We start from the raw sequence: 17,500 nt of genomic DNA, 5'->3' as shown, positions 1-17,500 counted from the left end.
GCAAACGACACGTGAAGCGATGGAGACACAACAACACAAACCCAGTGGGGAAATATGATCCCCAATCAGAGACAACGCTAAACAGCTGCCTCTGATTGGGAACCACACCAGGCCAACATAGAAATACAACAACCTAGATTACCCACCCTAGTCACACCCAGACCTAACCAAAATAGAGAATAAAAAGGCTCTCTCTGGTCAGGGCGTGACACCCTTTAATGTATTTGAGTGAGTGAGTGAGTGAGTGAGTGAGTGAGTGAGTGAGTGAGTGAGTGAGTGAGTGAGTGAGTGAGTGAGAGTGAGTGAGAGAGAGAGAGAGAGAGAGAGAGAGAGAGAGAGACACAGATAGAGAGAGAGAGAGAGAGAGAGAGAGAGAGAGAGAGGGGAGAGAGAGAGAGAGAGAGAGAGAGAGAGAGAGAGAGAGAGAGAGAGAGAGAGAGAGAGAGAGAAAGAAAGAAATTGACAGTGATCTGAGTGCCATGGTGTTTACCCAGGGAGGCTGAGATAGGTATTCCCCTTCCTACTAAACAGCTGGGGAAGGTTCCATGCTATCAGATAAGAGGTAAATCAATTACTAACACACTACTCAGTCCACACTGATACCTTGGAACAGGGGAGAGAACAGGACACAGTCCACACTACTGCTGATACCCTGGACCAGGGGAGAGAACAGGACACAGTCCACACTACTGCTGATACCCTGGACCAGGGGAGAGAACAGGACACAGTCCACACTACTGCTGATACCCTGGACCAGGGGAGAGAACAGGACACAGTCCACACTACTGCTGATACCCTGGACCAGGGGAGAGAACAGGACACAGTCCACACTACTGCTGATACCCTGGACCAGGGGAGAGAACAGGACACAGTCCACACTACTGCTGATACCCTGGACCAGGGGAGAGAACAGGACACAGTACACACTACTGCTGATACCCTGGACCAGGGGAGAGAACAGGACACAGTCCACACTACTGCTGATACAGTCCACACTGATTCCCTAGACCAGAACCAGGGAATAGACAGGACACAGTCCACACTGATACCCTAGACCAGAACCAGGGAATAGACAGGACACAGTCCACACTGATACCCTAGACCAGAACCAGGGAATAGACAGGACACACTCCACACTGATTCCCTAGACCAAAACCAGGGAATAGACAGGACAAAGTCCACACTGATACCCTAGACCAGAACCAGGGAATAGACAGGACACAGTCCACACTGATACCCTAGACCAAAACCAGGGAATAGACAGGACACAGTCCACACTGATACCCTAGACCAGAACCAGGGAATAGACAGGACACACTCCACACTGATACCCTAGACCAGAACCAGGGAATAGACAGGACACAGTCCACACTGATACCCTAGACCAGAACCAGGGAATAGACAGGACACAGTCCACACTGATACCCTAGACCAGAACCAGGGAATAGACAGGACACAGTCCACACTGATACCCTAGACCAGAACCAGGGAATAGACAGGACACAGTCCACACTGATACCCTAGACCAGAACCAGGGAATAGACAGGACACACTCCACACTGATACCCTACACCAGAACCAGGGAATAGACAGGACACAGTCCACACTGATTCCCTAGACCAAAACCAGGGAATAGACAGGACAAAGTCCACACTGATTCCCTAGACCAGAACCAGGGAATAGACAGGACACACTCCACACTGATACCCTAGACCAGAACCAGGGAATAGACAGGACACAGTCCACACTGATACCCTAGACCAGAACCAGGGAATAGACAGGACACAGTCCACACTGATACCCTAGACCAGAACCAGGGAATAGACAGGACACAGTCCACACTGATAACCTAGACCAGAACCAGGGAATAGACAGGACACAGTCCACACTGATACCCTAGACCAGAACCAGGGAATAGACAGGACACAGTCCACACTGATACCCTAGACCAGAACCAGGGAATAGACAGGACACAGTCCACACTGATACCCTAGACCAGAACCAGGGAATAGACAGGACACAGTCCACACTGATACCCTAGACCAGAACCAGGGAATAGACAGGACACACTCCACACTGATACCCTAGACCAGAACCAGGGAATAGACAGGACACACTCCACACTGATACCCTAGACCAGAACCAGGGAATAGACAGGACACAGTCCACACTGATACCCTAGACCAGAACCAGGGAATAGACAGGACACAGTCCACACTGATACCCTAGACCAGAACCAGGGAATAGACAGGACACACTCCACACTGATACCCTAGACCAGAACCAGGGAATAGACAGGACACAGTCCACACTGATACCCTAGACCAGAACCAGGGAATAGACAGGACACAGCTGGGCCTGGCCATGTTTTCCCACGTAAAGAGGATCACATTAATCTTTAAAGCTAGAATCCTTAATTGAAACAATAGTAAAGTGTTCACACCGCTTCTGTTTTGGTAAAAAGATGAAGGATGGGCCTGCAGATGGATGGGCCTGCAGAAGGATGGGTCTGCAGAAGGATGGGTCTGCAGAAGGATGGGTCTGCAGAAGGATGGGCCTGCAGAAGGATGGGCCTGCAGAAGGATGGGCCTGCAGAAGGATGGGTCTGCAGAAGGATGGGTCTGCAGAAGGATGGGCCTGCAGAAGGATGGGCCTGCAGAAGGATGGGTCTGCAGAAGGATGGGTCTGCAGAAGGATGGGCCTGCAGATGGATGGGCCTGCAGAAGGATGGGCCTGCAGATGGATGGGCCTGCAGAAGGATGGGCCTGCAGATGGATGGGCCTGCAGATGGATGGGCCTGCAGATGGATGGGCCTGCAGAAGGATGGGCCTGCAGAAGGATGGGCCTGCAGAAGGATGGGTCTGCAGAAGGATGGGCCTGCAGATGGATGGGCCTGCAGAAGGATGGGCCTGCAGAAGGATGGGCCTGCAGAAGGATGGGCCTGCAGATGGATGGGCCTGCAGATGGATGGGCCTGCAGATGGATGGGCCTGCAGAAGGATGGGCCTGCAGATGGATGGGCCTGCAGAAGGATGGGCCTGCAGATGGATGGGCCTGCAGAAGGATGGGCCTGCAGAAGGATGGGCCTGCAGAAGGATGGGCCTGCAGAAGGATGGGCCTGCAGAAGGATGGGCCTGCAGATGGATGGGCCTGCAGAAGGATGGGCCTGCAGAAGGATGGGCCTGCAGAAGGATGGGCCTGCAGATGGATGGGCGTGAAATGAATAGACAGAGCTATGGATGCAAGGACCATCCATGATATCAACATTATATCTCTAGCCATGTTTTGAGGCAGTGTTTGTTTACATTTACATTGTTTACAAACATTGGAGTAAAACAATCTTATATGTTGGATTCTCATGGAGTGTGACAGTTGAACTGAACTCATGAGCCATTTCTAAGTTATATTCTTCAGGAATCAATGGATGGATTCAAGCTTTAAGGGACGACTGAAACTATCCTGAGACTGAGGAATTTGTCTCAAATGTCTCAAACAAAACAGAGTACTCAGAAGACAGACATCTTTCAAGTGCTTCTTGGGCAGGTTTGGACAGAGAGCTCTGTGGCTCTGTCACAGCATCTCTAACCCTGAAGTGGATGTGAGCATGTCAGTAGAACTGGCAGTGGAGGCTACTGGGGGGAGAACGGCTCATAATAATGGCTGGAATGGAGTCAATGGAATGGAATCAAAAACATGGTTTCTATGGGTTTGATACCATTCCGTCCCCTCCATTCCATTCCATCCATTCCACTCCATTCCATCCATTCCACTCCATTCCATCCATTCCACTCCATTCCAGCCATTATTGTGAGCCGTTCTCAGCAGCTTCCACTGAGTGGATGTAAGCAAAGCATGTGGGTTGAGGGGCTTTCCTACCACTTCATCCAGACTGATGGGAAAAGCAGGCATGTGGGATGAGGGGCTTTCCTACCACTTCATCCAGACTGATGGGAAAAGCAGGCATGTGGGTTGAGGGGCTTTCCTACCACTCCATCCAGACTGATGGGAAAAGCAGGCATGTGGGTTGAGGGGCTTTCCTACCACTCCATCCAGACTGATGGGAAAAGCAGGCATGTGGGTTGAGGGGCTTTCCTACCACTTCATCCAGACTGATGGGAAAAGCAGGCATGTGGGTTGAGGGGCTTTCCTACCACTCCATCCAGACTGATGGGAAAAGCAGGCATGTGGGTTGAGGGGCTTTCCTACCACTTCATCCAGACTGATGGGAAAAGCAGGCATGTGGGTTGAGGGGCTTTCCTACCACTTTATCCAGACTGATGGGAAAAGCAGGCATGTGGGTTGAGGGGCTTTCCTACCACTTTATCCAGACTGATGGGAAAAGCAGGCATGTGGGTTGAGGGGCTTTCCTACCACTTCATCCAGACTGATGGGAAAATCAGGCATGTGGGTTGAGGGGCTTTCCTACCACTCCATCCAGACTGATGGGAAAAGCAGGCATGTGGGTATTTCGGGCAATAGACCTTGGTGTAATGGACACAACACACATTCAATTGTAATCTGTTACATTACCAGCAAAAATATTGTAATCATATTGCAGATGTTTTAGAAAAACACGATGATTACTTCTAGGATTACTTTTAAATTCAGAAAGGATGTTTGCGAAAACAATTACTCGACACCTTTATTTTGTCTCAATGATATTCAAATCAGCGTTGAAAAGAAGGTAGAAGTTCAAATGTGTTTTCCGCCTGAGCGAGTCTGACCACAAGTCAGAGAACACGTACAGACATCAATTCAACGTCTATTCCACGTTGGTACAATGTAATTTAATTGAAATGATGTTGAAACAATGTTCATTCAGTGTGTGCCCAGTGGGAGACTGTTGTTGGCTACAGTCCAAGCTATGTCTTCCAATGGTGTGACTGCTGACCGCATCCAAAGATTAGCCAACTAGAATAAATGCTTTTGGAGGTAAATTACCGAGTGGCGCAGCGGTCTAAGGCACTGCATCTCAGTGCTAGACGTGTCACTACAGACCCTGGTTCGATCACAGGCTTTATCACTGTGATCGGGAGTCCCACAGGGTGACTCAGCATCGTCCGGGTTAGGGGAGGGTTCGACCTTGGGTAAGCTGTCTCTGTCAAATTTGAATTAGTTCTTAACTGACTTGTTAAAACAGGACGACAGCAGTGGTGTAGCATACGGGCAATAACACTTAGGCCTATTATAGGTTGCTTAGCGCATTGATGTGAATCACACGGCTGCTCTCTCACTTTGCTATTTACTCCTTACAGATTGTGGTTGTTGTGGATGGCTGTTCACAAATGTATATGCGAACCCAATAATGGATAAATGAAAGAAGTTTCAGCTGACTATCAATCATTTTGCGACAGGGGTTTATTCATTATGGAAACCAAACGGAAGCAAACAGAGAAAAACAATTGTTTCTATTGGACAGATTCCGGTAGGTCCTGCCCCGTTTTGTTCCGTTTGCTTCTATTTAAGAAATGCTTTGCAACAGAATCGGCATAATGAATATACCTCCAGTGGACAGCCAGTGAAAAATGCTCTCTTGCAACAGCTGCATAGTGCAAATCCCAGCCTATGGTGAATTTAAGAAGACCACCAGAGGGGCTTTCACTGCTAATTCGTGCTGATATAAAAAAATGTCCATAGTCCTAATGGACACATGCTCGAACTTGCACACCTTGATATACATAAACAACTGCAAATTACTATTAACAAAAATATATTTTTTTAAAACAGGTCCATAGCAAATGCAGCATATGGCATACATTTTTCACATGCAAATAGCACTTTTCTATAGTGCTCAAAGCTTGCCATTCCTTAGAGGAGCATTTATTTTCAACACAAAGCAATAAGTCCAACCAGTTCTCCATTACAAGAAAATCATAAACAGCAGAGCAGGCTAATTAGTCCTTCATTTTTGAGTTATGCTCAGGTATATTTCATGGTTTCATGCATGTCAACATCAGAATCCTCCTCCCTAAGTTTGTTTTACTCACTGCTTTAGCACACTCCGCCAACCCTGATGTCCTAGCCCTGTCTGAATCCTGGCTTAGGAAGGCCACCAACAATTTGGAGATTTCCATACCCAAATACAACATTTTCCGTCAAGATAGAACTGCCAAAGGGGAGGAGTTGCAATCAATTGCAGAGATAGCCTGCAAAGTTCTGTCATACTTTCCAGGTCTATACCCAAACAGTTTGAACTTCTAATTTTAAGAATGAATCTCTCCAGAAATAAGTCTCTCACTGTTGCCACCTGTTATCGGCCCCCCTCCGCTCCCAGCTGTGCCCTGGAAACCATATGTGAATTGATTGCCCCCCATCTAGCTTCAGAGTTCGTTCTGTTAGGTGACCTAAACTGGGATATGCTTAACACCCCGGCAGTCCTATAATCTAAGCTAGATGCCCTCAATCTCACACAAATCATCAAGGAACCCACCAGGTACAACCCTAAATCTGTAAACATGGGCACCCTCATCCTGACCAACTTGCCCTCCAAATACACCTCTGCTGTTTTCAATCAGGATCTCAGCAATCACTGCCTCATTGACTGTATCCGCTATGGGTCCGCGGTCAAACGATCAGCCCTCATCACTATCAAACGCTCCCTAAAACACTTCTACGAGCAGGCCTTTCTAATCGACCTGGCCCGAGTATCCTGGAAGGATATTGACCTCATCCCGTCAGTTGAGGATGCCAGGTCGTTCTTTAAAAGTAATTTCCTCACCATCTTAGATAAGCATGCCCTGTTCAAAAAATGCAGAACTAAGAACAGATATAGCCCTTGGTTCACTCCAGACCTGACTGCCCTTGACCAGCACAAAAACAACCTGTAGCAGACTGCAATAGCATCGAATTCCAAAAAGTTTTGGGACACTGTGAAGGCCATGGAGAACAAGAGCACCTCTTCCCAGCTGCCCACTGCACTGAGGCTAGGTAACACCACCGATAAATCGAAAATTTCAATAAGCTTCTCCTTCACCCAAATCCAGATAGCAGATTTTCTGAAAGAGCTGCAAAAACTGGACCCGTAGAAATCAGCTGGTCTCGACAATCTGGACCCTCTCTATCTAAAACTATCCGCAGCCATTGTTGCAACCCATATTACCAGCCTGTTCAACCTCTCTTTCGTATCGTCCAAGATCCCTAAAGATTGGAAAGCTGCCACGGTCATCCCCCTCTTCAAAGGGGGTGACACTCTAGACCCAAACTGCTCTAGACCTATATCTATCCTGCCCTACCTCTCTAAAGTCTTCGAAAGCCAAGTTAATAAACAGATCACTGTCCATTTCAAATTCCACCATACCTTCTCCGCTGTGCAATCCGGTTTCCAAGCCGGTCACAGGTGCACCTCAGCCACGCTCAAGGTACTAAACGATACCATAACCGCCATCGATAAAAGACAGTACTGTGCAGCCGTCTTCATCGACCTGGTCAAGGCTTTCGAGGCCAAGGCTCTGTCAATCACCGTATTCTTATCGGCAGACTCAATAGCCTTGGTTGCTCTAATGACTCCCTAGCCTGGTTCACCAACTACTTTGCAGGCAGAGTTCACGTGTGTCAAATTAGAGGGCCTGTTGTCCGGACCTATGGCAGTCTTTATGGGGGTACCACAGGGTTCAATTCTCAGGCCGACTCTTTTCTCTGTATATATCAATGATGTCGCTCTTGCTGCGGGGGATTCCCTGATCCACCTCTACGCAGACGACACCATTCTGTATACTTCTGGTCCTTCTTAGGACACTGTGCTAACTAACCTCCAAACGAGCTTCAATGCCATACAACACTCCTTCTGTGGCCTCCAACTGCTCTTAAACGCGAGTAAAACCAAATGCATGCTTTTCAACCATTCACTGCCCGCACCCGCCCCGCCCGACGAGCATCACCACCCTGGATGGTTCTGACCTAGAATATGTGGACAACTATAAATACGTAGGTGTCTGGCTAGACTGTAAACTCTCCATCCAGACTGATATTTAACATCTCCAATCCAAGCCCCCTTCACTCACGCCGCCAAACTTATTATCCTGCCGATCCTCGACTTCGGTGATGTCATCTACAAAATAGCTTCCAATACTCTACTCAGCAAACTGGATGCAGTCTATCACAGTGCCATCCGTTTTGTTACCAAATCACCTTATACCACCCACCACTGCGACCTGTATGCTCTAGTCGGCTGGCCCTCGCTACGTATTCGTCGCCAGACCCACTGGCTCCAGGTCATCTAGAAGTCTATGCTAGGTAAAGCTCCGCCTTATCTCAGTTCACTGGTCACGATAACAACACTCACCCGTAGCACACATTCCAGCAGGTATATCTCACTGATCATCCCCAAAGCCAACACCTAATGTGGCCGCCTTTCATTCCAGTTCTCTGCTGCCAGTGACTGGAATGAATTGCAAAATCGCTGAAGCTGGAGACTTTTATTTCCCTCACCAACTTTAAACATCAGCTATCTTAGCAGCTAACCGGTCGCTGCAGCTGTACATAGTCCATCTGTAAATAGCCCACCCAATCTACCTACCTCATCCCCATATTGTTTTTATTTCATTTACTTTTCTGCTCTTTTGCACACCAGTATCTCTACTTGCACATCATCATCTGATCATTTATCACTCCAGTGTTAATCTGCTAAATTGTAATTATTCACTCCTATGACCTATTTATTGCCTACCTCCTCATGCCTTTTGCACACACTGTATATAGACTTTATTTGTTTTCTACTGTGTTATTGGCTTGTTTATTGTGTTATTGGCTTGTTTATTGTTTTTTCCATGTTATTCCATGTGTAACTCTGTGTTGTTGTATGTGTCGCGCTGCTTTGCTTTATCTTGGCCAGGTCGCAATTGTAAATGAGAACTTGTTCTCAACTAGCATACCTGGTTAAATAAAGGTTAAATAAAATAATAAAACATTTCCAGGTCCAATTTTTGATTTTTTTTATGTAAAGATATATCCTAATTGTATTATTATCTGTAGTAGAGAAACATGGGTTAGAAGAAGCCTACATAACGAACACATCCATATATGGCCAGCTATGTAAACTTCAATATTGATTTATCCTGTAATAGATGTCATTCAATTGATAACATACATTTTGTCTTCTCTTAAGGGGAAAGTAACCTAAAAGTAACTGAATGTAATCAGATTACGTTACTGAGTTTGGGTAATCCAAAAGTTGTGTTAATGATTACAATTTTGAACATGTAACTAGTAACTGTAACAGATTACATTTAGAAAATAACCTAGCCGACCCTGGTCATATGGTGTGAGTTGTGAGGAAGGGATGAGTAGGGGTAAATGTAGGGTCCTGGCTGTACTGAGTTAACAGAGGTAGAGAGAGAGAGAGAGAGAGAGAGAGAGAGAGAGAGAGAGAGAGAGAGAGAGAGAGAGAGAGAGAGAGAGAGAGAGAGAGAGAGAAAAGAGAGAGAGAGAGAAAGAGTGAGAGAGAGAGAGAGAGAGAGAGAAAGAGTGAGTGAGAGAGAGAGAGAGAGAGAGAGAGAGAGAGAGAGAGAGAAAGAGTGAGAGAGAGAGAGAGAGAGAAAGAGAGAGAGAGAGAGAGAGAGAGAGAGAGAGAGAGAGAGAGAGAGAGAGAGAGAGAGAGACATGAAAACTGTAAATGACCCTGGGAATCGATAGAACATCGCTCAGAGAAGCACAAAAACAATATAACATTCAAAATGGGTGAATCTTTCCTTTAAAGCAGGTTGAAGTTTATTGGGACGGGTCTTGTCCTTGAGGCAGAACTGACTGATTTACGCTATATGGGCCATCTGTAAAATTGTATGAACACAAATATGTGCTTTTTAGTCTTCATTTAAGGCTAGGGTAAGGCATTAAGGTTAGTAGTGTGGTTAAGGTTATGGTCATTTAAGGCTAGGGTAAGGCATTAAGGTTAGCAGTGTGGTTAAGGTTATGGTTATTTAAGGCTAGGGTAAGGCATTAAAGTTAGTAGTGTGGTTAAGGTTATGGTCATTTAAGGCTAGGGTAAGGCATTAAGGTTAGTAGTGTGGTTAAGGTTATGGTTATTTAAGGCTAGGGTAAGGCATTAAAGTTAGTAGTGTGGTTAAGGTTATGGTCATTTAAGGCTAGGCATTAAAGTTAGTAGTGTGGTTAAGGTTATGGTTATTTAAGGCTAGGGTAAGGCATTAAAGTGAGTAGTGTGGTTAAGGTTATGGTCATTTAAGGCTAGGCATTAAAGTTAGTAGTGTGGTTAAGGTTATGGTTATTTAAGGCTAGGGTAAGGCATTAAAGTTAGTAGTGTGGTTAAGGTTATGGTTATTTAAGGCTAGGGTAAGGCATTAAAGTGAGTAGTGTGGTTAAGGTTATGGTCATTTAAGGCTAGGGTAAGGCATTAAGGTTAGCAGTGTGGTTAAGGTTATGGTCATTTAAGGTTAGGGTAAGGCATTAAGGTTAGCAGTGTGGTTAAGGTTATGGTCATTTAAGGTTATGGTAAGGCATTAAGGTTAGCAGTGTGGTTAAGGTTAGGATTACTGCATCTCAGTGCTTGAGGCGTCACTACAGACCCTGGTTCGATTGCAGGCTGTATCACAACTGGCCATGATTGGTAGTTCCATACGGCGGAGCACAATTGGCCCAGCGTTGTCCGGGTTACGGTTTGGCTGGGGTAGGCCGTCATTGTCAATTTGAATTTGTTCTTAATAATCAGATTAGGTAAATGTTTGGGTAATCCAAAAATTACACACACACACACGCACACGCACACGCACACACACACACACACACACACACACACACACACACACACACACACACACACACACACACATTGTTTTCTGTATAAACTAGGGTAACAGTAGCCATCCATCCACCCCTAGGACACCTCAGCCCAACACCTCCACTTCAGTTTAAGGCTTGTCTGGAACAATGGATGAATACTGTAAGAGGCTGAGCAGTGAGGGCTTATTCTGAGGTCACTGATAGGGATTCAGACCTCTCAGTATCTTTCTCTGAGCCATTCCTGAGAGAGAGAGAGAGAGAGAGAGAGAGAGAGAGAGAGAGAGAGACTGGGTCCCTCAGTTGCTGTCCTTGTATGGGTACTGCTCCTATTGTACTGGACTAAGTGTGGAACTATTCAGTTGGAGGACGAGGAACGTCTCTAAACAACCACTACAACTCATTACCGGACCCTCACTCTAACACTGACAGGTGTGTGTGTGTGTGTGTGTGTGTGTGTGTGTGTGTGTGTGTGTGTGTGTGTGTGTGTGTGTGTGTGTGTGTGTGTGTGTGTGTGTGTGTGTGTGTGTGTGTGTGTGTGCTCTCATACCTGGGAGTATGTGTCAAAGGGTTGGATATGTTGGAGGAACTAAAACAGCCATGTTGGCAAAATATGAAGCGATTCCAAGTAGCGTATTTGGCCGTGTGCCAGGCAGTGCACTAGTGACCAGAGCTGCTTGATATAACAGGTCTCATACGGCTCCTGTATGAAATACAGCAGGGCATTTCCTGTCTGAATAGGGAGAGAGGAGGTAAAGAAGGAAATATAAAGTAATTCCCCCCATGATTGGAGCATATCTCCTTCCTGGACTGTGTGTGTTGTGGGCTGTGTGTGTTGTGTTGGAGGGTTACCATGTTACCATGTTGTGTGAGTCGGCCCACTCCCAGAGGTAAGGCACACACTCTGTCACGTTCCACACAGGAAGGAGATGAGAAGACGAGAGCGAACAGTAAATGGGTAAAGCTCCAGAAAAAGGACTCTAAATGTTATCTCCATCCCTCGCTAAGGAGAGCCGTCATGTAAAACAAGCTGTGCAGAGACCAAAACAAAACAAACTTAATCAGATTTTCTTTCATACTGCAAAATGTAATCTAAGTTCGCCTAGCGATCAGAATCAGCCATAGCTTAAAGTCAGTGGAGACTCCTCAGAGGAGGAAGGGGAGGACAATCCACAAATTGTGAAACATTAAAAAAGTTATTATTTTTTAGATAAAGGAAGGTTTGGCTTGGAAAAGTTTTTCGCCTGGTCACAGACAACTGTTGTGTTTGTGCAATTGAAGTCCACAGACGGAGGGAAACGGTGAGAGGAGGAGTACGAGTAGATGTGAGAAGGAATTATACAACAAGCAAAGTGATCCTACTGTTCTTACAAATGTCACTGCTGTTTTTTTAGTAGTAAGTGCTCTTCACTCAGTTCATCACTATAGTGCTTTGCGAAATTATTCGGCCCCCTTGAACTTTGCGACCTTTTGTCACATTTCAGGTTTCAAACATAAAGATATAAAACTGTATTTTTTTTGTGAAGAATCAACAACAAGTGGGACACAATCATGAAGTGGAACGACATTTATTGGATATTTCAAACTTTTTTAACAAATCAAAAACTGAAAAATTGGGCGTGCAAAATTATTCAGCCCCCTTAAGTTAATACTTTGTAGCGCCACCTTTTGCTGCGATTACAGCTGTGAGTCGCTTGGGGTATGTCTCTATCAGTTTTGCACATCGAGAGACTAACATTTTTTCCCATTCCTCCTTGCAAAACAGCTCGAGCTCAGTGAGGTTGGATGGAGAGCATTTGTGAACAGCAGTTTTCAGTTCTTTCCACAGATTCTCGATTGGATTCAGGTCTGGACTTTGACTTGGCCATTCTAACACCTGGATATGTTTATTTTTTAACCATTCCATTGTAGATTTTGCTTTATGTTTTGGATCATGATCTTGTTGGAAGACAAATCTCCGTCCCAGTCTCGGGTCTTTTGCAGACTCCATCAGGTTTTCTTCCAGAATGGTCCTGTATTTGGCTCCATCCATCTTCCCATCAATTTTAACCATCTTCCCTGTCCCTGCTGAAGAAAAGCAGGCCCAAACCATGATTCTGCCACCACCATGTTTGACAGTGGGGATGGTGTGTTCAGGGTGATGAGCTGTGTTGCTTTTACGCCAAACATAACGTTTTGCATTGTTGCCAAAAAGTTCAATTTTGGTTTCATCTGACCAGAGCACCTTCTTCCACATTTTTGGTGTGTCTCCCAGGTGGCTTGTGGCAAACTTTAAACGACACTTTTTATGGATATCTTTAAGAAATGGTTTTCTTCTTGCCACTCTTCCATAAAGGCCAGATTTGTGCAATATACGACTGATTGTTGTCCTATGGACAGAGTCTCCCACCTCAGCTGTAGATCTCTGCAGTTCATCCAGAGTGATCATGGGCCTCTTGGCTGCATCTCTGATCAGTCTTCTCCTTGTATGAGCTGAAAGTTTAGAGGGACGGCCAGGTCTTGGTAGATTTGCAGTGGTCTGATACTCCTTCCATTTCAATATTATCGCTTGCACAGTGCTCCTTGGGATGTTTAAAGCTTGGGAAATCTTTTTATATCCAAATCCGGCTTTAAACTTCTTCACAACAGTATCTCGGACCTGCCTGGTGTGTTCCTTGTTCTTCATGATGCTCTCTGCGCAACGGACCTCTGAGACTATCACAGTGCAGGTGCATTTATACGGAGACTTGATTACACACAGGTGGATTGTATTTATCATCATTAGTCATTTAGGTCAACATTGGATCAATCAGAGATCCTCACTGAACTTCTGAAGAGAGTTTGCTGCACTGAAAGTAAAGGGCCTGAATAATTTTGCACGCCCAGTTTTTCAGTTTTTGATTTGTTAAAAAAGTTTGAAATATCCAATAAATGTCGTTCCACTTCATGATTGTGTCCCACTTGTTGTTGATTCTTCACAAAAAAATACAGTTTTATATCTTTATGTTTGAAGCCTGAAATGTGGCAAAAGGTCGCAAAGTTCAAGGGGGCCGAATACTTTCGCAAGGCACTGTAAGTTATCTCCAAGCTAGCCTGGTTGTCATATAGCCAAACAGCTGCCTGGTTGTCATATAGCCAAACAGCTGCCTGGTTGTCAGATACCAAACAGCTGCCTGGTTGTCATATAGCCAAACAGCTGCCTGGTTGTCATATAGCCAAACAGCTGCCTGGTTGTCAGATACCAAACAGCTGCCTGGTTGTCAGATACCAAACAGCTGCCTGGTTGTCATATAGCCAAACAGCTGCCTGGTTGTCAGATACCAAACAGCTGCCTGGTTGTCATATAGCCAAACAGCTGCCTGGTTGTCAGATAACCAAACAGCTGCCTGGTTGTCATATAACCAAACAGCTGCCTGGTTGTCAGATACCAAACAGCTGCCTGGTTGTCAGATAACCAAACAGCTGCCTGGTTGTCAGATACCAAACAGCTGCCTGGTTGTCAGATAACCAAACAGCTGCCTGGTTGTCAGATAACCAAACAGCTGCCTGGTTGTCAGATAACCAAACAGCTGCCTGGTTGTCATATAACCAAACAGCTGCCTGGTTGTCATATAACCAAACAGCTGCCTGGTTGTCAGATAACCAAACAGCTGCCTGGTTGTCAGATAACCAAACAGCTGCCTGGTTGTCAGATAACCAAACAGCTGCCTGGTTGTCAGATAACCAAACAGCTGCCTGGTTGTCAGATAACCAAACAGCTGCCTGGTTGTCATATAACCAAACAGCTGCCTGGTTGTCATATAGCCAAACAGCTGCCTGGTTGTCATATAACCAAACAGCTGCCTGGTTGTCATATAGCCAAACAGCTGCCTGGTTGTCAGATTACCAAACAGCTGCCTGGTTGTCAGATAACCAAACAGCTGCCTGTGCTCAAAAGTTAGAAACTGTTAGTGTTTACACCAAGTTAGCTTGTAACCTTTATTACAAAGAACAAATTCTTATTTACAATGACGGACTACCCCGGGCCAAACCCGAACGATGTGGGGCCAATTGTGCACCGCCCTATGGGACTCCCAATCACGGCCGGTTGTGATACAGCCTGGATTCAAACCAGGGACTGCAGTGATGCCTCTTGCGCTGAGATGCAGTGCCTTAGACCGCTGGGGCCACTCAGGAGACCCGATTAACAGATGCTGTTATACAGAGTGTCTTAAAGGACCAATCAGGGTTAAGTTCCTTGCTCAAAGGTACATAGACAGAATTTTCACCTCGTCAGCTCGGGAATTTTGAACTAGTGACTTTCGGTTGTTGGCAAAACGCTCTTAACCGCTAGGCTACCGGCTGTCCAACAACGACAGACCTCCAAAATACTGAGGACATCATCCATCTCCCTGACCATCCGTCCTTCTCTGTCCTGGTTTATCTCAAACTTCTTCTCTCTGTCTTGGTTAATCTCAAACTTCTTCTCTGTCTTGGTTAATCTCAAACTTCTTCTCTGTCTTGGTTAATCTCAAACTTCTTCTCTGTCTTGGTTAATCTCAAACTTCTTCTCTGTCTTGGTTAATCTCAAACTTCTTCTCTGTCTTGGTTAATCTCAAACTTCTTCTCTGTCTTGGTTTATCTCAAACTTCTTCTCTGTCTTGGTTAATCTCAAACTTCTTCTCTGTCTTGGTTTATCTCAAACTTCTTCTCTCTGTCTTGGTTTATCTCAAACTTCTTCTCTGTCTTGGTTAATCTCAAACTTCTTCTCTCTGTTGTGGTTAATCTCAAACTTCTTCTCTCTGTTTTGGTTCATCTCAAACTTCTTCTCTCTGTCTTGCCTCTGACTCTATCCATTGACTAGCTCTCTCAGTCTTTATCTCTTCTGGACATTTAATTCAACATTATCCCCGTCACCTCCCCCATACATCTCTTTCTACGTTCTCTGTCTCTCTCTCTGTTTAAATGAGGCTGACACAACACCTGGGAGAGTCGCCCACACAATATTTAACCAGAGGAGGAAGGAGGGCCGTCTCATGTATGTGATATAGAGTAGATAAGGCTGTCATGACAGGGTGGATTGGCGCTGGCTCTAGCCAGGCAGCATGTGAAGTGACAGGTCCATTTGGCTTGGGTTAACCCACAGTAATGCATCTGTAGATGAACGAGGGAATAAGCCTGCAGACCCAGCTGACTGACACTGGGTTCCATCCAGCTGCACCGTCATCCTTCCTGGAAGCAACAGCAGAGTAGCTTATAGGAGGAATCCCTCAACTACACAATAGTTTATACTGTAATTAGGTTTAAGTGTTTAAGTCGGGCTAGTAAATAATATCTTTATGGTGTATGTTTTGGCAGAAAGGTTACCTGGGGGTGTCGTTACTGTTCTCCAGGCTGTCACAGAGCCCCATAGAGGGGGTGGACCTCCCGCTGCTGTCAGGGTCCTGGGCGGGGGGCATAGGGTAGGCCTGGTTAGGTAGGGCTGCGCGGCGGCCCTCCCCCCCTCCTCCCCCTCTCTGGGGCTTGATGGGGCCCCTCAGACTCGTCTCAGAGCTCCTCTTCATGGCCTGTAGCTGGGCCAGGGGCACGATGTCGCAGGCCTGGGGCCGGTGCCACACCGTCTGCTGACTGGCACTGTTGTAGTAGTAGAAGCGTTTGTTGTGGCTGTCAAACAGCTCCCACCACTGGCTGCCGTCGGACTGGCGCACGGCGGCGCCTGGGGGGGGCTCCCAACCACACTCCCCCGAGGCCAGGTTCACGTACATGCGCTCCTGCGAGCGTGGCTCCAAGATCTCCACCCAGTCACAGCTAGAGAGAGGAGAGAGGGGGGACATGGGAAATGTAGTCAAGATCTGGAAGACTGTACTTGAATGACAGAAAATAGGTATTTTTTTTCTTCTTTTTTAAATGGAAAATCACTGATGATGACTAATAGTTTTGATCAGTTACGCTAGCACGGACAAAAGAGACAGGAAAAGTGACCCAGGATTAAACATCGATTACATCCGCAGTTGGCTTAGGGATTAAAGTAAGTGGAGAAGGAGGGCCAGTGGACAGAGGCAGGAGGAGATGAGGCTGTTGCCCACTAGGGGGTTCTCTCTGGGCCCAGCTCTACTCAAGGAGAGGCCAAACAAAGGGAGCCAGGCGAGAGAGAGCGAGCTGGTTCTGGGGCTCTGTTCACAAACACAAACTGACCCCACAGAGCCCCTGGACAGCAACACAATTAGACCCAACCAAATCATGAGAAAACAAAAATATAACTATTTAAAATCAAAGTTTATTTGTCACGTGCGCCGAATACAACAGGTGTAGACCTTACAGTGAAATGCTTACTTACAGGCTCTAACCAATAGACACACTAGAAAGAATCAACAAAAACAGAACAAACTGGAATGTTATCTGGCCCTAAACAAGACAGTACACAGTGGCAGAATACCTGACCACGATGACTGACCCCAAATGAAGAAGATCCTTGACTATGTACAGACTCAGTGAGCATAGCCTTGCTATTGAGAAAGGCTGCCGTAGGCAGAACTGGCCCTCAAGAGAAGACAGGCTATTGTCACGACTTCTGCTGAAGTTGCCCCCCCCCCCCTTTCTTGTAGTGCTTATACACGGTATGCTGGTGATTCCCGGGTTTTGTTTGACTCGTTTATTGTATTGTTCTGTTGACGGTGGTTTATGGATATTAAACGACACCGTTGTAAATCTCTCCTGCGCCTGACTTCTCTGCCGCCAGTACACACCTCACTACAGCTATGTACTGCCCCGAAAAATGAGTTGGAAACTGTCAAATGTAAGACCGTATTAGAGAC

The 17,500-nt window shown here is 46.1% G+C and overlaps 1 protein-coding gene and 1 long non-coding RNA gene across 10 annotated transcripts in view; one reads left to right on the top strand and one right to left on the bottom strand.

Annotated features, from left to right (window-relative positions):
* LOC118360259 (rho GTPase-activating protein 39-like) overlaps window positions 1-17,500 on the bottom strand; it is a 161,128-nt gene that overhangs the window by 84,388 nt on the left and 59,240 nt on the right. For all 9 annotated transcript variants that reach the window (XM_052481697.1, XM_052481698.1, XM_052481699.1 and 6 more), the window contains exon 2: window positions 16,053-16,493. In XM_052481697.1, coding sequence (XP_052337657.1) covers window positions 16,053-16,493 — 441 coding nt within the window. The remainder of the gene's footprint in view (window positions 1-16,052; window positions 16,494-17,500) is intronic.
* On the top strand, window positions 9,572-11,220 carry LOC127912453 (uncharacterized). Its single transcript, XR_008082792.1, has 3 exons — window positions 9,572-10,208; window positions 10,262-10,420; window positions 10,474-11,220. It is a non-coding gene; the product is annotated as an uncharacterized LOC127912453 (long non-coding RNA).

The sequence above is a fragment of the Oncorhynchus keta genome, chromosome 27 (genome assembly GCF_023373465.1).
Source record: "Oncorhynchus keta strain PuntledgeMale-10-30-2019 chromosome 27, Oket_V2, whole genome shotgun sequence".
NCBI lineage: Eukaryota > Metazoa > Chordata > Actinopteri > Salmoniformes > Salmonidae > Oncorhynchus > Oncorhynchus keta.
The sequence above is the reverse complement of the archived record's forward strand: the minus strand, read 5'-3'. Positions and strand labels throughout refer to the sequence as shown.